This window comes from Melanerpes formicivorus, unplaced genomic scaffold, assembly GCF_026170545.1.
Source record: "Melanerpes formicivorus ecotype bairdi unplaced genomic scaffold, bMelFor1.0.p_v2 SCAF_3, whole genome shotgun sequence".
In the NCBI taxonomy this organism is placed as follows: domain Eukaryota; kingdom Metazoa; phylum Chordata; class Aves; order Piciformes; family Picidae; genus Melanerpes; species Melanerpes formicivorus.
The window spans coordinates 26429458-26450813 of NW_027142355.1; the positions used below are offsets into that span (position 1 = coordinate 26429458).

At 48.0% G+C, this 21356-nt stretch overlaps 1 protein-coding gene across 1 annotated transcript in view; it reads left to right on the forward strand.

Moving 5' to 3' along the window:
- The first annotated feature begins 10856 nt into the window (after positions 1 to 10856).
- Positions 10857 to 21356, forward strand: part of LOC137457306 (neuroepithelial cell-transforming gene 1 protein-like) — a 47417-nt gene continuing 36917 nt past the window's right edge. The window contains exon 1 of the mRNA XM_068169164.1: positions 10857 to 11059. Coding sequence (XP_068025265.1) covers positions 10926 to 11059 — 134 coding nt within the window. The 5' untranslated portion in view covers positions 10857 to 10925. The remainder of the gene's footprint in view (positions 11060 to 21356) is intronic.

Sequence of the window (21356 nt, forward strand, 5' to 3'; positions counted from 1 at the left end):
TCTTCTCATGCCCTGAATATTGTCCAACATTAGCATCAGCTCATGGGCGCTTTTAGTCTCAGTTTGTTCAGCAGGACTCCAACAAATTTCTTCTTCCATGACTTAGTTTCATCTCTCTGATATCCGGGGGTTTATTATGCTCTTGATCTCTCCCCTGTGTTTCCTTGTCCGGAATGCTGAAACCATGTCACAGAACCACAGAATCATAGAATAGTTTGGGTTGGAAAGGAGTTTAAAAATCATCTAGTTCCAATCCCTGTGCTATGGGCAGGGACACCTTCCCCTACAGCAGGTTCCTCACAGCCCTGTCCAACCTGGCCTTGAACATCTCCGGGGAGGGGGCATCCACAACCTCCCTGGGCTAGGGAGGTGTCTAGCACCCTTACTGTACAGAACTTACTTCTGACCTCTGGTCTCAATCTACCATCCTCAAGATTCAATCCATTCCCTCTCATCCTACCACCACATGCCCTTGTAAAAGGTCCTTTCCCAGCTCTCTTGTAGATCCCCTTCAGGTACCATTGTTGCTCAAGAACCTGTATGTGTGCACATGTCTTGAAGAAACTGAGTTGTCTCTTTTAGGAAATACTTCTTTACCAAAAACGTCATCAAGTACTGGAACAGGCTGCCCAGGCAAGTGTTGTAGTCACCATCCCTGGAGGGGTTTAAAAGATGTCTGGATGAGGAGCTCAGGGACACGGTCTAACAGCTGCTACGTTAGGGCTAGACTTGATCTCAAGATCTTTTCCAACCAGGTGATTCTACAATTCCAGGATTCTGTGCCTTTACTGAGGTTGAAAACTGAATCTTTCCATCGAGTGTTTTAGAAGCATCATATTTCTTCACTGAGGCTTAATTTGAACTCTTTGGATGACTCTGAATGTGTGGTGTACAAAGAGTTGTTGCATGGCTGGAAAAGGTAGGTTAGACACATTTGATCATCCAGACTACTCTTGGCTGCATAGGACTTTCTCATTCCTGCACGTATCCCTGCTCCCTGGTGGAAAGGATTGTTTTGGAGCTGCTGAAATCAAATCCACAGCAGTGTCAAAAGGGCATGTTGTAGTTAGAGACCTGTTCCCCTGCTCTGCTGGAGTGTGGAGAGAAGTTTTGAGCAAGGGAGAAGTTTTGAGCAAGGGCTTCTGCCCTTGCCACAGACAAAGCCGAGAGATAATTCACAACCCTTCTCATGACTTGCACTTCAAGGGGCTTTCCTGATGGCTGGCTCTCTGGATGAGACAAAACCTCAATGTTTGTAGAAGCAAGAAGGGAAGAGCAGAGTGACTTGGATCATTGAAACTAATTTGCTTAATATTTGCTTGCCAGAAAGAATCGATCCTACATGGTGTGCAAGTTGGGAAATGCATCACTTGAGACTTCCAGCAGCAGTTGGGCCAGTGTGGGCTCTCCTAAGTCTGATGGAAGGGCTCTGAAACCTTTCATGAGCTGATTATGTCATTTGGCTGCATTCCTGTTGTGGCTGTGAAGCACATGTGTTATCTGGCCTAACACTTGCTGTCTCCCTGGAATGCAAGAGTGACTTTCATGGCGTTTTATGGCACTTATTTTCATCACAGAATCCTAAAGATTGGAAAAGACCTCCAAGATCATAGAGTCCAACTGTTAACCTAACACTGCCAAGTCACCACTAAACCATGTCCCTCAGCACAACATCTACACAGCTTTGAAATCCCTCCAGGGACAAGGATTCCACCCTTGCCATGGGCAGCTTCTTCTGGGGCTTAACCACTCTTTCAGTGCAGAAATCATGTTCCTAGTGTCCAACCTAAACCTCCTGTGGTGCAGCTTGAGGCCAATTCCTCTTCTCCTGTCACTTGCTCCTTGGGAGAAGAGACCAACCACCACCTCACTCCAGCCTCTTTTCAGGGAGTTGTAGAGAGTCAAAAGGTTTTCATTCAGCCTCCTTTTCTCCAGGCTGAACAACCCCCAAGTCCTTCAGCTGCTCCTCATGAGACTTGTGCTCTAGAACCCTCACCAGCCTCATTGTCCTTCTCTAGACATGCTCCAGCACCAAAATGAGGGGCCCAAAACTGAACCCAATACTGGGCCCAGTATAGGGGGACAATCCCTGCCCTGTGCTCTTGCTGGCCACACTATCGCTGATCCAAGACAGTGTGCTGGTGGCCTTCTTGGCCACCTGGGCACACACTGGTTCATGCTCAGCTGGCTGTCAATCAAGACCCCCAGGTCCTTTTCCACCAGGCAGTTTCCAGGCACTCTTCTCCAAACCTGGAGCATTCCTGGGGTTGCATGATGCAAGCGCAGGACCCAGCACTTGGCCTCCTTGAACCTCAGACTATTTTTTTCAGCCCTTAAATCCAGCCTGTTCAGATACTTCTGTATCTTCCACCCAACTTGGTGTCATCTGCAAACTTACTGAGGGTGCCTCAATCCCTTCATCCAGATCATAGACAAAGAGATTAAAGAGAATTGGCCCCAGTATTGAGTCCTGGGGAACACCACTCATGATGTTCTAGGGTTGTTTTTTTCTAGATGAAAACAGGAGACAGGTTGGTGTTGGTTGGTTTTCTTTTTTTTTCCCCTTTAAGTAGCTCTCAATGTTGCTGGTGACACACACCCCCTTATCATGGGCAATCTATGGCCCAAGGTTTTATGGCACTGTAAATGTCTCAGCTGCCTCGAATCCTCCAGATGACTACTTTTGAAGCAGTAACATGTTGCCAAGCATATAAAATTCAACACAATAACTCGCTCCTTTCAATCCTGAGAGAGATGGGTGTCAATAACATGTGCTTTAATCTTTGCCTAATTAAGTCTGCTCATGCAAGAACCACCAGTCTTTATTGCATGTCTTGCTAATCCCCTGCCTAATCCAAAAAATCTTTCCAAAAAGAGATAGTGCCAACAAGACAGACATTTAGGTCAGCAGAGTCTCTACTATTCCTTACTTAGAGCAGGCAGGAGAAAACCTGGCAGGCAAAACCCCTCCTCTGAGCAAAAATCTTTTCTTGCCTTGAAGCTGAAGTGTGGAGCAAAGTTTAAACAAAAAATTTCTCCTGGAGCATGACAACTGTTAGAGAATCATTAAATTCCAGCTTGGTAGGGATTGGAAGGAACCTCTAGAGATCATCTAGTCCAACCCCAACGCTAAAGCAGGGTCACCCAAAACAGGTTGCCCAGGATCACAATGTCTAGGTGGGGTTGAAATTTCTACAGAGAAGGAGACTCCAGAGTCTTTCTGGGAAGCCTGCTCCAGGGCTCCAGCACCCTCACAGCAATGAAGTTTCTCCTGATAGAACCTCCAGGGTTCCAGTTTGTGCTCATCGCCCTGTCCTGCTCCTGAGAACCAATGACAAAAGTCTGGCTCCATTCTTTTGCCTGCACCCTTTAGCTCTTGCAGAGCATTGATCAGATCCCCTCTCAGGCTGTGCTTCCCAGGCTTAATGCCCCCAGGGCTCTCAGCCTTTCCTCCTCACAGAGATGCTCCAGGCCCCTCAACATCTTTGTAGCCTCTGCTGGACTCTCTGCAGTAGTTACTTGCCTGCCAGAACTAGACCCAGCTCTCCAGACATGGCCTCACTAGGGTAGAGGGAGAGGAAAAACTCCCTCAGCCTTCTGGCCACACTCTTCTTCATGCACTCCAGTATACCATTGGCCTTCTTGGCTACAAAAGCACATTGCTGGCTCTTGGTGAACTTGTTGCCCGTCAGCACTCCCAGCTTCTTCTCCCTAGAGCTGCTTTGTAGCAGGGCAGCACCACACCTATACTGGTGTAATACAAATTGATTTACAACCCCCTGACAGTACCTGCAAGCAGGTAGGTGCTGTAACACCTCTTAGCAAGCCCCTGAGAGGCTGTCACAATTTTGAGTTGTGTCCTACTTGTGAGATCCCACAGATACCATGTGAACATAATCTTCAACCATTACCCCTCTGTGGTGGCCATTGGGCTCCATGAGTCCACCTTCAGTGGTGTCAACAGCCTCAGACGCAGTCTCAATGATGCAATCAGCATCAGACAACTCCCAGAGACTCAGCCATAAAATCAGGATGTGGCCTGCAGCAAGGCAGAGCTTCTGCCCCAGCCATCACAAAAGAGGATGGCTGTACCAACCAGTGTTGAGCTAAATGTCTAATGTCAGGGGAAGAAGACACAGGGTGAGGCTGGCATGTCTACCTGAAGACTCTTGTTTGTGTGCTGATTAGCAGAGTCATGTGCCCTTCCAGCCTAGTGATTGCCCTCATAGCTGCGTGGATGAGGAGCTGGGGATCCCCTTGGGCATGATGTCTCCAATCTGATAGGCACTGCCATCCTGGGAGCAAGGGAGGAATGTGTGAGAGGCAGATCTCCTCAGAAGGATTTTCTTGAGGAAGGATTTTTTTGAGCAGCCTCTGGCTCCTCTGATGAAGCCATTGCTGTTGCTGCTCAGCAGGGAATTCAAACTGTGGAAAGGTGATTGTCACAGAGCGTCTGGGTTTGCCTCTGCCTTGGTCTTACTGAGGGGTTTTTCTTTCACAGAATCATGGAATCATTGAGGTTGGAAAAGACCTCTAAGATCATCAAGTCCAACCATCAACCCAACACTACTATGACCACTAAAGCCATCCCAAAATGCTATGTTTAAACCTGCCCTGGCACAATTTGAGTCCATTTCCTCTTGTTCTGTCACCTGATACTAGGCAGAAGAGACCAACTCCCACCTCGCTACAACCTCCTTTCAGTTGTAGAGCAATAAGGTCTCACCTCAGCCTTCTCTTTCCATCTCTGCCAGGCTGTGTGGTGTGCAGATGGATGGTGCAGTACTGCCTGGAACATGAGGTCCAACTATAAGGTCCATTCCCATAACCAAACAAATGGACAAGCTCCTCTAGGTCCTTCATTAGGATTGGGGAAGCAGATGTTCATAGCATCCATTCAGCCCCAGGGCCCACAGACACTGAAGAGATACTTAAAATTGGTGGAAATCTTATAAAGAGTATAAGAATTAGCTGAATTGGCTACTCAGCTTTCCTAAAAAGCTTTCTTAAAAGTTGAGAAGCTTGATTTCCCCCCACCCCCTACTCTGCCCTGGTGAGACTGCATCTGGAGTACTGTGTCCAGGTCTCAGGTTCCCAGTTTGAGAGGGACAGGGAACTACTGGAGACAGTCCAAACAGAGGCTACAATGATGCTGAAGGGCCTAAGGAGGAAAGGCTGAGAGCCCTGTGGCTGTTGAGCCTGCAGAAGAGCAGCCTGAGAGGGGATCTGATCAGTGCTCAGCAAGAGCGAAAAGGTGGGGGACAAAAGGATGGGGCCAGGCTCTTCTCAGTGGTGCCTGGTGACAGAACATGGAGCAATGGGCACAAAGTGGAGGAACATATTATCTTCCATCAGGAGATCCAGAGGGACCTTGACAGGCTGGAGAGGTGGGCACAGGCCAACCTCATGAAGTTCAATAAGAGCAAGTGCAGGGTCCTGCATCTGGGTCGAGGCAATCCCAGGCACAAATACAGGCTAGGCAGTGACTGGCTGGAGGATAGCCCTGAGGAGAGAGACTTGGGGGTGCTGGTGGACAAAAAGCTCAACATGAGCTCTCAGTGTGCACTTGCAGCCCGCAAAGCCAATCAGATCCTGGGCTGCATCAGGAGAAGTGTGGCTAGCAGGTCGAGGGAGGTGATCCTCCCCCTCTACTCAGCCCTGGTGAGACCCCACCTGGAGTACTGTGTCCAGTTCTGGAGCCCCTATTACAGGAGGGATGTGGAGGTGCTGGAGCGTGTCCAGAGAAGGGCCACGAGGATGATCAGAGGGCTGGAGCACCTCTCCTATGAGGACAGACTGAAGGAGTTGGGGCTGTTCAGTCTGCAGAAGAGAAGGCTCCGAGGTGACCTAATTGTCGCCTTCCAGTATCTGAAGGGGGCCTACAGGAAGGCAGGGGAAGGACTTCTCAGGATATCAGGTAGTGATAGGACTAGGGGGAATGGAATGAAGCTGGAGGTGGGGAGATTCAGGCTGGATGTGAGGAGGAGGTTCTTCACCATGAGAGTGGTGAAACCCTGGAATGGGTTGTCCAGGGAGGTGGTGGAGGCCCCGTCCCTGGGGGTGTTTAAGAGCAGGCTGGATGAGGCTCTGGCCAGCCTGATCTAGTGTGGGGTGTCCCTGCCCATGGCAGGGGGGTTGGAACTAGATGATCCTTGTGGTCCCTTCCAACCCTGAATGAAACTATGAAACTATGAAACTTCTTTGCTGGGAGGGTGGAGGAGCCCTGAAGCAGGTTTCCCAGAAAGGCAGTTGAGTCTCCTTCTCTGAAGACCTTCAAAACCTGCCTAGATATGATCCTGTCCAACCTAATCTAGGCATCCCTGTGTTAGCAGGGGAGTCAGGCTAGATTATCTCCAGAGGTCCCTTCCAACCCCTACCATTCTAATGTCAGGAGGAGAAGCTGGGGGGCAGTCTCAGACCTGGCCAGCCTGAGACTAGCCTAGCAGTGGGGGGGGGAAGAAAGAGCCTGGGAATGGCACTCACAGAAATGGATTGCAAAAGTGATGGAAGGTTTAAATGGAAAAGCAGTAAGTGTTTTACAGAAGCTACAAGCACAGTGACAAAAGAATCCCAAAGCATACATAGTCCTTCATGCCACAGCCAAAGGCCTCCCAGCACTTCCCTTTTCCCCACCTGAGGATATACCCAAAAGCCTCAGGGCTCTTTCTTCCCCTCCCCACTGCTAGGCTAGTCTCAGCTGGCCAGGTCTAAGACTGCGCCTTCCCCCCTTCTCCTCTTGACATTAGGCATAGCCAGACCTAAGAGGCCTTGAGATAACTCCCCCACTGTTACCTGCTAGGAAGCATCTCCCACGGGAGCAGAGAGGGAAGAAAGAGGAAGAGAATGACTGCAGATGGATTTATAGGGCACAGGATATTATGGGTATGATATATACAGCTTCCTGTGTCCACCTACTGGGCTGGACACCTGGGACACCGGAGGTGTATGTGGCAGGAACAGGAGGCACCCAGCCTAAACTGCCACATGGGTGTGACAGAGGTTGATAACAAGGCAGACCTGACTCTGCTCAAGTTCATGTTCCAGGAGGTGTTACACACCTAGAAGGAAACAGCAGATTAAACCACAGCTCAGTCCAATTGTGACTGACTGAATGAAGTGTGGCCTTCAAAAACGTACATCTGCACTGAACACTCAGCTAGTCTACATCTGAACTGCAGCAGTCTCTCATAGCCCCCTTTTACTGCCTTCTGCAAAGGTCACTCAGATCCAAGCTGTAGCTCTGCAAATAGATCTGAAGACAGGGAACTTCCACACACAGCTCCGTGATGACTTCCCACCCCACCCTGGAATACTTGGGCTCCCCTGGAAGCAAGAAGGCCATGTCATAGATATACGACATCACCCACTGCAACTTGGACATCCAGCATCCCCCTTGAACTTGTTGCCAGTGTGATGTCCTCTCCCATCACATCCTTAGGTTGACAGAGCCTTCAGTACTGACTTCACCAAGAGAGACACACCTGGTGTCCATATCCTCAGGTATGCTTTGCCCTCATGACCTTCACACCTATAGTTTCAGCAGAGGAGGTCTGCCAAAAGCATTTCTCAGATCATCAATGTCTGTGCTGAGTTCTCCAACTAGATGGAAAAGTCATTTGCTAAGTCTATGGCTCACTGCCTGCTGTACCTGGGGTGGGGGATACAGTGCTGAGGGGCACAGCTGTGGCCACTGCAGAATGCAAAAAACAGATCTTGAAAGATTGAAAGTGTTTCAAAAGCAAGGGGGGACACCAGTTTGTGGATGGCTGGTCCAGAACTCAGGGTCCAGCTGAGCTGAGTAGATCTCTGAGGTTGCAGCCAGCTGTAGAGAAGGACTAGAAAGAACTGAAACAAGACACAGAGATGTGGTGCTAAGGAGTATGATTTAGCACCAGACTTAGTAGTTAGATAATGATTGGGCTTGATTCCAGTACCTGAAGTGGGGCTACAAGAAAGCTGAGGAGGGGGCTTTTTATGAGGGCTTGTAGTGATAGGATGAGAAGGAATGAGTTGAAACTGGACAAGAGGAGACTTACACTGGAGATTAACAAGAAATTCTTTACAGTGAGGGTGGTGAGGCACTGAGATAGGTTGCCCAGGGAGGCTGTGATTTCCCCTCCCTGGAGGTGTTCAAGGGCAGATTCGCTGGGGCCTTGAGCAGCCTGTCCTAGTGGAAGGTGTCTCTGCCCATGACAGGGGGGTTGGAACAATATGATCTTTAAGGTCCCTTCCAACCAAAACCATTCCATGATTCTGTGATTAAAGGTGCTTTCTAACCAAAATGATTCTATGATTCTATGAATGTGGCTGGTAGAGATGAAGTCTATGAATACCTGAAGTGCACTCAGTGTCTATCAGTAACTGTAAGCCAATATAAAAGAAACACAGAGTGAGGCAATCCAACTTGCTAAACTGTTCAGGTTTGAACACATACAGAAACTTCACAGTTTTGTCATGTTAAGGCTGCACTGGCATAAAATGAGCAAAATTAATTCTCTTAGCTTTGGCTGAATATCAGCACTGAGTCTGACTCCTCTGGCACACTGCTGAGAGTAAGCCTGGTATGCCTAGTCCTTCCCCGTCCCAGTAGTACACTTCAAAATAGAAGCATAACTTCTTTTTAAACCCTTCACATCTTTGTCTCACATATGGTTCTGTTCAACTTTTTGGCAGGCAGCTTAAAGAGGGGGCATCTACATTTCTGAACCGAGCTGCAGGTTCCACTTCAAAAGCTAGACTTGGGGTTTTAGCAGCTCTGAAGAAACCATTTCTGATTCATTACTAAAATGCAGCCAAGACAGTTAAATGCCTTGTGCATATGTGGGGGTTTTAATGCATTTTCAAAGGATTTCATCCAACTGCTACAGTGAAGTCGAGATCAACCTGTGACTGAAATGAACAAGTGTAAAAGGTCATTCCAGCAGAGCTGCCTGGGGTGCCAGCATTGTTAAAGGGAGATCTTTCTGCCAAAGCTGTCTGGTCTAAAGGCAGGTTTGCACTCCAGAGGAGACACTTTCAACTGATAAGCAGTGATAAACCTACAGCCTACCCTCTCTTATAGGAATTATAGGAATAGCCCCATCCCCTCCATGACAGCCACAGAGGGAAAGGGCTAAAATGGAGGAAAATCAAAATGTCAGCCAAGTTGAGCACATTTCCAACTGATACCATCAACTATGTCTAAATGTTCTTTCAGTGTCTTGCACAAAGCACTGTTTAACACCAAGTCATAGAATCATTAAGGTTGGAAAACCATCAAGTCCAACCATCATGACCACTAACCAATGCCTCAAAGTGCCACATCAGCATATTTTAACACGTCCAGGGATCACTGAATGGTGAATCACAGAATGGTAGCAGCTGGAAGGGACCTTTGGAGAGCATCTAGTCTAGTCCCCCTTGTTGGTGACTCCCATGGGAAGCCTGTTCCAATGCATGGGGCAGGAGGATCTGTGAAGGCTCCCGATTGCTTTGCAAGGCAGAGTTTCTGGGGTTTGCTAGCCAACACCTGTCTAGCCAAGGCGTCTGCTTTTCTCCAGCACTATCAGAATTGAACACCCCACTGCAAACAGTTTACACAGTGGTTTCGTGCCAGGACATGGCTCGGTGAAGATGGCCTGTGAGATCCCACCCTCTCCTCACCAATGAGAGGGAAAACCCTGTAGAAGTCAGAGACAAAAGGGGCCAGGGGCCACAGCAAGGATGCTCTGGGAGGGAAGCTGCTACCACAGTCCCAAGCCTACAGCCAGGAGACACCTCCAAACTCACAGCCCGTTTAAACCACTTGTGAGTGTTTTGAGAGGGACGTCTGAGGTACATTATATGAGTTTTGAGTCCATTTCTGAGGCATGAGTTTGTCTTTTGCAGAAGGAATTGTTTCTCCTCCAGCACCTTGTTGATTTATGTTAGACACTAGGAAGAAGTTGGTTAAGATGAGGGTGGTGAGACACTGAACAGGTTGCTGAGAGAGGTTGTAGATGCCTTATCCCTGGAAGTGTTTAAGACCAGGCTGGATGAGGCTTTGAGCAACCTGGTCTAGTGGGAGGTGCCCCTGCCCATGGCAGGGGGGTTGGAACTAGGTGATACTTAAGGTTTTTCTCCTCAAGCCATTTTATGATTTCTGGTAGTTTGCAGGGTGGTTCAGCCTGGAGAAAGCTCCAGGGAGACCTTCTGGTTGCCTTTCAGGACTTAAAGGGGCTGAGAAGAAAGCTGGAGACAGACTTTTTAGGAGGGCCTGTTATGACAAGACAAGGGGTGATGGTTTTAAACTAAAAAAGGGAGATTTAGACTGAAAAGAAGGAAGACATTTTTGACAATGAGGGTGGTGAGAGACTGTCCCAAACTGTCCAGACAGGTGGTATATGCCTTATCCCTGGAAACTTGCATGGTGAGGTTCTTTGGAGCTCTGAGCAGCCTGCTCTAGTTGAAGGTGTGAGCGCTGTCTGCAGGGCGCTTGGACTATACTTAAAAGGTCCACTCCAACTCAAACCATTCTGATTCTCCCTAAAGGGAGATGAGGATGCTGCTTCCCTCCTTGTGGCCATGGGGTGGTGGCCTTGCATTAGCAGAGTAGAAAAGGCTGAAGGGAAGGAAGGAGAGCAGGAGGGGAGTGAGCAGAGATGTGGCCAGGCCTGAGAAGGAGGGCGACGGCAGCGCTCAAGGGCACCCTGCCTCAGTTTCCCTCCGGCCGCGGTCCTCCCAACCACGCGAGGCGCTGCGCTCTCCAGCCTCCCTCCCACCGCCCCCGCGTCTCCTAGCAACTCGCCCCGCCCGCCGCTCTGATTGGCTGCCGCCGCCGCCGCCGCTGCCGCCGCCATTTTCAAACCGCCGGTTCGCCGCCGTTGTTGTCGCCGCCATTTTTCGCCGAACGGAAGCGGTGCGCCTTGGGTCGGTCCCCGCCTTCTTCCCCGACGCGACGTATCGCTATGGAGGCTGAACCCGTGGGCCAGAAGCCTCCTCGCCGGAGACGGAGCAGGGTTAGCGCCGGGCCCGGCGCCAGCCGTTCTCCCCCGGCGGACAGCACCCCCGGTGTGAACAACTCGGCCGCCTCCTGCAGCCGGTAGGAGTCGTGATCCCTCCCCGTTCTCCCGTCTGGGGCTGGAGTCCTGGCAGTGGTTCGCCTTGGGGACAGTACGCCCTCCTGCCTTACAAGGGCAATTCCCCCTCTCTGCCTATTCGGGACCGCCCCTCCTGTCTCCGATGGGGAATTCCTCTCCTGCGGCTTGTAGCAGACCCTTCGGCCTCCCACCTTATGCAAGGGACGTTTCTTTCCTTCTCTCCCCAAAACTGTAGAGGACCCTGCGACAGCCCCCGACCCACGGCAGGTTTCCCCTCCTGTTTTATAAGCTGAATGTGTCCCCGAGCAGCTTCTGTTTAGGCGAGGGCTCACCGAGGACCCATCGTTTAACGACCCACCTTACAGCGGGCAGGGACGTGCCCCCGGCTCTCAAGGGGTTTCCCGGGCTGTTCCTGTCCCATTCGGGGGATTAACTGGTCTTAGCTCCACCCTTGCGTGCAAAACTATCCCCGGGCTTTCGTGCAAAGCCTTCCCTCCTCCTTCATCTCTTGTGGGGGTGTCTGGTAGGCTGCCTATAACCCGCATCGGTTTGGGAGGAAGGCGAAGAAGGTTCTTGCTGCTCCTCAGGGTGGGAATAATGTGGAGGTGGGGTAACTTTTACATCTCCTGGAGAGACTGGTTGAGTTTCCAGGATCTCTGCAGTCTGTAACGTTGGATCAGCCTCTCCTGGGCATGGGGAAATTTGCATCGGCTCCAGTGTCAGCCCTGGCTTTTTACTCTGGTTTTTTTAACCCCGCGTTTCTACCCATTATTGTTGTTTTGGAGACTTTCCCAAGAACACCCAGTGAAAGAAACTGTTTCTTATGTTAACCTGAAGGTCATCTTATCTGTGTTGACCTCGATAATGATGCCTGGATGTGTTTGTAAGCAGCTCCTGCCCTATCAGCAGCTGGGACCTGAATGACTCATGATTTGGTGATTCTTATCTGGTCAAAATCAGATTGATTACTGGAGGTTTGTGCTTTCTGTAGCCTTCAAGATTAGGAATTGACTACTCCAAGCATGCAGGTGGTGTAGATTCTGACAAATGTGGCTCTGGTTACCTGAGCCCGGTTTCTACCTCCAGATGGTCTATGTGGGCAGAGGTTCACCCTTAGGTGTGATCAGATCAGAGTTCTTTTACTCACTGCCCTGGTTCTTTGTGCCTGAGGGGGGACTGCTGCCCTTCAACCTGGCAGTTGCTGGGGATGGAGTGGTGAAAGGTGCTCCTGCTCTTCCTTCAGCTTCATTTGTGCTATGGGATGAGTGAGAAGAAGGTGACTAGGGCAGTCCCTTGTTTTGAAATCTGGTGAAATTCCCCATAGGCTGCAGTGGATGTTCTTTATTAGGTGACTTAGAACAAAGCTTAAACACTCAGCTTGGCTTTCCTAATGGCTGGTTTTAGTCACTATTGTGTGTTCTGGTTATCAGGATATTTTAATGGCCTTTTATAAATAAATGTTTTCATAGCAACATGTTGCAGTATCACCTTGAAGATCAAATTATAGCTCCCTAATTACTGCACTTGAAAAGCAGAGCATAATTGAAGGCTTCAGCAGTTCTGTGAGGTGATGAAACACACTGGCTGCTTTTGGGATGGTCACACATTCCTTTGTGAAGCTTGTCTGTGTGGACAGGCCCAGGGAAATAGTGATAAAACTGGGAAAGAAGCTTATGCAAGTAAGAAGTGTGTGTATGAAACCTTCATCTGGAGAACCACAAGCCAAATGATGCCAGCTCAACACCTAGATGTGGCCCTGTGATGTAGATAGAGCAATTCAAGAAGTCACTGGCTTGAGGCTTGTTCACAGAATCATAGAATAGAACAGACCAGGCTGGAAGAGACCTTCGAGATCATCACATCCAACCTGTCATCCAGCACCACCTAATCAACTAAACCATGCAACCAAGCAAGGTTTAACTGGAAGTGACTTCTGGGAAGTCTCCAGTCCAGCATTTGCCCAATGCAAAGGCAACTTCAAATTTAGGTCAAGTTCCTGAGAGCATTGACCAGGTATGCTTCAGAAACCTCCAAGGACAACCTCTGAGCCCCTGTTTCAGAGAGTTGGCCACACTCATTGAGGGAGAATATATTTTTCTTTCTATCTAATGGATTTTTTTTCTTGCTGCAGCTTGCACATGCTGCCCCTTTTCATTCTTCTCTTAGAAGGCTCTGTGTTTTCCCTTTACCTCCTTTTAGACAGCTGTATACAGAAGCTAAATTCCACTTTGCCTTTCTTCCCCAGGCTGAGTGAACCCATCATCAGTCTCATTAATCTTCTGTTCCAGCCACATCACTTTGCCCTTTGCTGGACATGCTCTAATTGCTATTTCTTGTACTGGGAGGCCCATAGCTGGCTCTGCTATCCAGATGGGGCTTTTCAAATACCAACTGGCATCATTTGACCTGCTTGCTGTGTTTTTACCACCCCAGTCATGCCCAGCCAACCATCTTGCTGCCAACCACTACACCCAGAATTTAAATTGTTTAATCCCTTCTGCTGTTGGTAGCGGCAAACTAGGACAGGGGGATAAGGGTTTTGCAAAGGAGAGCAAACCTGGAAGAGGTTTGGGTTTTGTTTAATTGTAGCCAAATAAGAAAAATGATAATAAAAAAAGCCCCATCTGTGTCTTGGGTCAAGGTGGGCCTGCTGCCAGGCTCAATTTGTGAGCTTTCAGCCAGCCTAACCTTGCATGGGCTGATGGAGGTTTGTGTTACAAACCTCCCTTTGTTAATGGTGGCTTTCTCTCCACCTGTTGGAGGCAGTATTTGGGTCTCTGGGCTAGGACAGGCAAGAGCTTCAATTGTTTGTCCCTATTCCCTAAGCAAGCGCTTCTGCACTAAGTGTATTTAAATGTGCACAATAAATTACCTCACTCCCCCTGCTAATTTGCCTTAACCTTGTCAGTGTGGGTTCACACAGGCGTGAAAAAGCTTTTGTGTCCAGCCCTGTAATATGACCCTGGAGGAGGAGTCCTCTGCCCACCATCCTGATTTTAGTCAAACTGTGCCTGCAGAAGGCCTCCGAGAGACTGAATGAGCTGAATGCATTCAGCAATGTTTGAGGGCAAGGTAATATCCTTTGTTAGCCACGTCCTCTTACAGGCCTTGCTTTAGTCCTCTTAGACTCTCACAGTCACAACATTCCAGAGTAGTCTCAGATAGGCTGTTTCAAGGAGGATTTTTGTTTTTTAAATATTAGACTTTTACAAGAAACATCAAGCTTCACTTTTATGATGCTGGAGGATTCCTGAGCCTTCCAAAAGAGGGAGGTGTGTAGGGATGCAGTTTGGACAGAGTATTTGTAGTCAGTCTCTTGCCTGTGTAATCCCAGACTTGTGTCTAAAAGGAGAGGAGACTGCTGAGAGCATGCTAGAGACAGTGACTTTACATGGCTATGAACAGTGAATATTTCCTCTGATAGCTCTGATCTGTGGACTGCTAATCTCATTGTCCATCCATGCCTTTTGTCCCAGCAGCACTACTGGATCTCTTCAGGTTTAAGGTATGAGCAGGAGAGGGAATGAGGGAATTGCACTGAACAGAAGGATAGGAAACAGAAGTGATTCCAAAGCAGAGCAGTCCTGAGGGGCAGTGATGAGTGGGTTCAGTGGGAAGACATTCACTCTGTTGCCAGCTAGTTTCTGATCCAGAATCAGGACATGTTATCAAGGTGCTGGATGAGTCGTCCTCTAAACTTCATGTCCCCAGCTCTGGAAAAAAAAATAGGCTTCAGGGACAGGTAAAAGAAACCTTGGTTTGGGGGGTTGTTTGCGCTAATTTTGTTCCCAACTTCTGTAGTTTATCTAGTCTCAAGGTGAATCCAGGTGAAGCTGATAGCTCCAGGGCATGCTGTCTTCTTTGAGATAACCCTAAACAGAGTCCTCCCTCCTGCCCCAGACATGCAATCTAACCCCAGTTTGCATCATGTGTACATCTTTTGCCAAGCTGCCAGAGCTGGTGTGCAGCTCCCTCCAGCTGGGATGGCCCAGCACCCTGCTGGGAAGGAGACAGGGGTATCCTCCAGCCCCAGGCAAGCAGCATATTTTTTATCTTTGTCCAGAGTCAACTGTTTTCTGTGATATCTAGAGCCGTTCTGTATTTTTCATGTTGCAGAAATGCCTGGAGGCATGGTTGGGGCAGGGCTCTGCTGAGCTGAGGATAGCGATGGGTTGTCAAGGCCCACAAGTAATTAAACCTTTACCTCACCCTCCTCTGCTTGGAATGCTGCATCTTTGTATCACAGAGCCCCCACTCTTCAACCACTCCTCTTAGAACTTGCATGAGGTGGTGCCTGTTCTGCATTTGGTTTGTTCGCCCTGGCTTGGCTCTGGGGTCTCAGACCTTGTAGAAGACAACAGAGTTCTAAACAAGAGGCAGCAGCATGTCACCTTCAGACGAGCTATCTGCAGTGGGAAGGGAGGAGAGTCACAGCTGATTGTACATATTCATGTGCTTGTAAATATTTTCATTTTAACACTCACTTCTCAGCAGTAATTCAGATGGGATTAATCCCAATTCACTGGCTGGCTTTGTGTGGAAGGATTAAAAGAAACTGGTGGTGTTTTTATGTAGGTCACATGAGGGTGGAAGGTGGAAAAGATGCTCAGCTGTCGAGTTGTGCAAGCAAAGGTGGTGCCATCATAAGCCCCTGAACAAAAGATGATCTGAAGCAGGCTGACCAGCGTCAACTTGTGAAAGAAAGGACAAGCAGCTTCTGTCTGCTGTGATCAGTGGCTGAGGCTGCCAAAGGAGCTTGGTAGAGCAGCAGGTGTTGGAGAAGAACTGAGAGCCTGGTTCTGTGTTTTCTCACAGATCATGCAACTGTGAACAGCTGCCAGAGGTGGGGTCTGGGTTCCCCAAACCCTGTTCTGCTGCTCTCCTTGCAGCAGTCTTATTCACTGTGTGGCTGTGGGGTGAACTGAGAAAGCTGGTTTTCTGATGAATTTGTACCCAAAAAGTAAAAAAATGAAGTTTTGAACTTAATCAGCAGCTGCTGAGCCACCTTTCCCTTTGGCCGTGGGATTGCTGAATTAGACTGGCAGGGATCTGGCTGGGTGGACCTCAAGCTGCAGCAGGGGATGTTTAGACTGGATCCTAGAAAGAGCTGCTTTCCTGCAAGAGTGGTCAGGCATTGGAACAGGCTGCCCAGAGAGGTGGTGGAGTCACCATCCCTGGAGATGTTTGGGAAAATGAGTAGGTGTATCACTCTGGGACATGGTCACAGAGGTGCTGGCTAGAAGGTTGGACTTGATGGTCATAGAGGTCCTTTCCAGCCTTGATAATTCTGTGAAGGAAGAAAGGTGGTCCTTTTCAGTGGCAAAGGAAGATACTTCACTGCAGTCCATGCAAGAAGAGGTTTGTTTCTGTAGCAGAAGTAGGAACAAAGCAGGTGGTTGCCCACACAGAAGAATGAGTTTTAAGGAGGCATCAGAAGAAAGAGGCCTTCCTGAATTATATGTTTACATATTGAAAGGAAAAAAAAAGCTGTTTAAAATCTTCCCTGACCACCCATTTGTTCCACACAATCTGCAGTAAACTCTTCAATTGGCTTTTATTTATTCACTGTACATGTTTATACTATTTCAAGTCAGTTGTTTGTTTGACCAGTGACCTAACCCTGTTGTGAAGGCCAAGTGGGTTTGATGGTGATGGCTCTTTCCTTTTTTCTCCCTAATTATGGCTGTTCTGAAATGAATGTTTGTTTGCTCTTGATCTTGTGTGATTAAAGCCTGTGTGCCATCAGACTTTCTTGGGCTGGTAAAACAGTCATGAAGAGTGCAAACAGAGACTTTTCCTTCCTATTATCACATCAAAGTTAGCACAAATGGAAACTTTTACTGCTCTGAAGAAGGTGGCTATTAAGATGCATCACTTGAACATAATTGGAAGCTACACTGAGCTGGAGGCTCTCACATTACCACTGGTTTTTATTCCAAAAGCAGGTTGTGAGTGTCTGGATCTGGAGGTGTTCAAGGCACAGCAGGTTTTTATGCAACCACTTCAATCAGTTGTTCTTCCAGCTCACAGGAGGTGGGACTTAGCTGCACTAGCTGTAGAATCCCGAAATGTCTGTCCATATTTTGGCCTGTAAGAGACTGCTGAGATATTTCAGCAACTATTCCTAACAATAAAATAAGGGTTTGAGGGTTTTAGGAGTTAAACTCCCATGTGTAAGGACATAGTGTAGTGGTGGACTTGGCAGTGTTAGGTTAATGATTGGCCTTGATGATGTTGAGAGGGTACAGCAAAGGGATACAAAGATGATGAATTGACTAGAACAACATGAAGAAAAGCTGAGGGACTTGGGCTTCTTAACCTGTAGAAGACTGAGGGGGCATCTTATCAATGCTTGTAAATACTTCAAGGGTAACAGGACAAGGGGCAATGGTTTGAAACTAGAGCAGGTAGAGTAGACATTAGAAAGAAATTCTTTACAGTGAGGGTGGTAAGACACTGAAACAGGTTGCCCAGAGAAGTTGTGGACATCTCATCCCTGGAAATGTTTAAGACCAGGCTGGACCTTGAGCAATCTGGACTAGTGGGAAGTGTCCCTGCCCATGGAAGGGGGGGTTGGAATTAGATGACCTTTAAAGTCCCTTCCAAGCCATTCTATGATGTTGTTTTCTAATAGGGAAGATGAAATGTGAGGGTAGGAAGACAGACATGTAAAATCATTCAGAAGTTGCTGTTTCTGAACCGTAACGCTGCTGCGTTCCCAAGCTCCATGGCAAATGCCTCCAGCCCGTTATTAAAACCTATGAAAACCTTTCAGCACTCCTAACATCCTTCTGTTTGAGTGTTGATTGTGGGTAACACCAGTCTCTTAATTACTGTGTGCTGATGATAGCTTGCTTATTACTGTCTTTTAAAGCAGAAGTCATGTTACACTTACCAAATAATTATCTTCCCTCACAAATCATTATCCTCAACAAACAGTTGCTTCAGCCTAGCTATTAGTGCTACAATTAATATTTTCAGAGCAAGCATACCACAGATGCCTTGCAGGATGCTTTCTTCAGATAACTAACTCACAGAAAAGCAAGAAAGGATATTGCTGCTAAGCCAGCTTCAATCTTGTGAGTCAAAAGATAAGAGGAGCATCCCTCCTGTAAACATGGTCTCCTAATGATAAGGCTCTTGGGTACTTTTTCACCCACTGAAATGATCTTTGTGTACTGAAGGTATCTCTTCTACAATTAGGGAGGTTCTTAACTCCGTCTCTTCGGTCTTGTTGCTAACCCAGGTATCAGGCAAAGGTTGGTCTGAGCCCACAGCAGTGGCATGGTCCACTGCGGTGGGGAGATCTCACTCTTCCACAGCTTTATAACTTGACTGCTTATACTTCTTAAGAAAAAAACAACCAAACAAACAACCCAAAGCAGTTAAATGCACTTGCAGCAGCTCTTGGTGTTGGTTTTCAGGTATCTTAAGAGACAGGTTGCTAAAATGTTCTTTTCAAAAGAAATTATGCTCCACTTCCTACTCAGGACTGGAGAACTGCTGCAGTTACAAGCAGAAGAGCTTTGTGCCCTCCCGCTGCAGACTATGCATAGTTTTCAGACCCCTTGAGCAGCTAGTTGTAGAATCATGAAGATTGGAAAAGACCTCCAAGATCACAGAGTCCAGCTGGAAACCTGTAATTGCCAAGTCATGACTAAACCATGTCCGTGGGCACCACATCTACGTGTTTTTGAACACTTCTGGGGATGGCAATTCCAGCAACCCCCACCTGGCTCCAACCTCCTTTCAGGAGTAGAGAGCCGGGTCTCCCCTCTTTTTCTATGGGCTGGACAGCCCCAGTTCCCTTGCCCACTCCTCACAGGGCTTGTTCACTAGACCCTTCACCAGCTTTGTTACCAATAGTAGGGATGTAACAAGGTGGGAAGGTGGGAAGTGGTCTCTTCTCCTAAGTAACAAGTGATGGGACAAGAGGAAACTGTTGCAGGTTGTTTCAGAGGAGATTTATGCTGGACCTTAGGAACAATTTCTTCCCCAGCAGGATCGTTAAACTCTGGAACAGGCTGCTGTCCTTGTCCGTGGAGGGGTTTGAAAGCTGTGCACATGTGGTGCCGAGGGACATGATTTTAGTGGTGGCCTTGGCAGTCTTAGATTAATGATTGGACTGGATAATCTTGGAGATCTTTTCCAACCTACATGAGTCTGTGATGCTATGAAAGGGGGCTGGAGGATGCAGGAAGGAACTGGAGACTGGGTTTGTGGTGGTTTGCCAAAGTAGTGTACGGCAATTTCCTCTACTTCAGCAAACATGAGATGTGTCAAGTAGCAGCAAACCAGAGAGACAGGCCTAGCTTCTCTAAACAGTGAGCAGATGTTAGCTGTTGGGCAAGGCTGCTGTTCTCAAGCAATGGTTATTTTTGGTCAAAATTTTGTCAAGATTTTGACATATGCTTAAGTGTGAGGTCCACTTGACTTGTACCACACTGCCATGAAGGCAGTCTGGATGTACCACATACTCTGCCACCACACAGACCTCAAGTCTGATGATCTTAGTTCAGAACAGCCTATGGGTAAAAGAAAATTGGGGAAGAGAGAAGACCTGGGTTCATTTACCCACCAAAATCATAACAGACCTTGTAGTTGCATCTCTGTGGGGTAAAAAGGAGTGGTAAAACTTGAGCCCTAACCATATGAGAATATGGCAACACATCAGACCAGAGAGCTTCCGGCCCTACCATAATTTTTGTGGCCTCCTCTGGACCTGCTCCAACAGTTTCATGTCCTCCTTGTGCTGAGGACTGGAGAACTGAATGAAGTATTGCAGGTGAGGTCTCAGCAGAGCAGCTTTGACAGGGTTTTATAATAATAATAATAGAATAAACCAGGTTGGAAGAGACCTTCAAGATCATCGCGTCCAGCCCACCTAAACAACTAACCCATGACACCAAGCACCCCATCAAGTCTCCTCCTGAACACCTCCAATGATGGTGACTCCACCACCTCCCCAGGCAGCCCATTCCAATGGGCAATCACTTTCTGTATAGAACTTCTTCCTAACCTCCAGCCTAAACCTCCCCTGGCGCAGCCTGAGACTGTGTCCTCTTGTTCTGGTGCTGGCTGCCTGGGAGAAGAGACCAAGATCCTTCTGTCTACAACCTCCCTTCAGGTAGCTGTAGAGAGCAGTAAGGTCACCCCTGAGTCTCCTCCTCTCCAGGCTAAGCAATCCCAGCTCCCTCAGCTTCTCCTCATAGGGCTTGTGTTCCAAACCCCTCACCAACTTCGTTGACCTTCTCTGGACTCGTTCCAGCAAGTCAACCTCCTTCCTAAACTGAGGGGCCCAGAACTTTTGAGCCCTTTTGAGCAACACTTTTCTTGTAAAACAGAGCTAAGACTTCAAAGCAATGTGTGGATGATAATTTGATAGGTGGAATTCCTAATAAAGTCACTGATTTTTACCAAAGTATTCTAGGACTTTGCCCTATACACGATGAGTTCATTTCAAGTGCTGGTCAGTTTGACAGCCATGGAAACTTTTCCATCTTTGCTGACTTCCTAAGATTTCCTTTCTAGGTACTGGAAAAACTTCATCTGTCTTTAATGCCTGTTTTCTAGCCCTGCTATCAGCTGGTTAAAGTCACATTGTTGTCTTATATTTTTTCCCCCTTTTTTCCCCTCATTTTCCTTTTCTGTCAGATCTGACAGTGTATTTTATACTTTCATTTCTGCATCAGCTTTAAATCTGCTGTTATCTGTGGTGTTGTTCTGAAGAACCAGCAGGAAACATGAGGTTTCTGGTGAGTGTCGAGCCACTGCAACCACAAAACTTAAAGGAAAGTTTTGAAATGCCTGAGAAAGAAAAGCAGTGATAAGGCAGCCGGACAATAATATGTGGAAGGAAGAGCTTTTCCCAGAAAGGACTGTGATAGGGAGAGATGAACAAACACTGGGAAGTGATGGGTGAGGGAAACAAAGAGATTACATAGAAGTTTCTCTGAAAAATAATTTTGTGAGGTGGAAACAGCTGGTGATGGTCCTGGGGCTGCTGAGGTAAAACAGCTACTGAGGTTTGAAAAGCCTTTTTCTCCCAGTGAAGTCAGCTGAATCTAGCAGTGTGCCCTTGTGACCATGGATGGTCTCCTGGGGTGCATTCAGAGTGTGGCCAGCAGGTCAAGGGAGTTTGTTCTCCCTGTCCACTCTGCCCTGGTGAGGTCACAGCTGGAATCCTAAGTCCAGTTCTGGACTCCACAGTTCAGGAGAGGTGGGGAACTACTGCAGAGAGTCCAGTGGAGGCTCCAAAGATGCTGAGGGGCCTGGAGCATCTCTGTGAGGAGGAGAGGC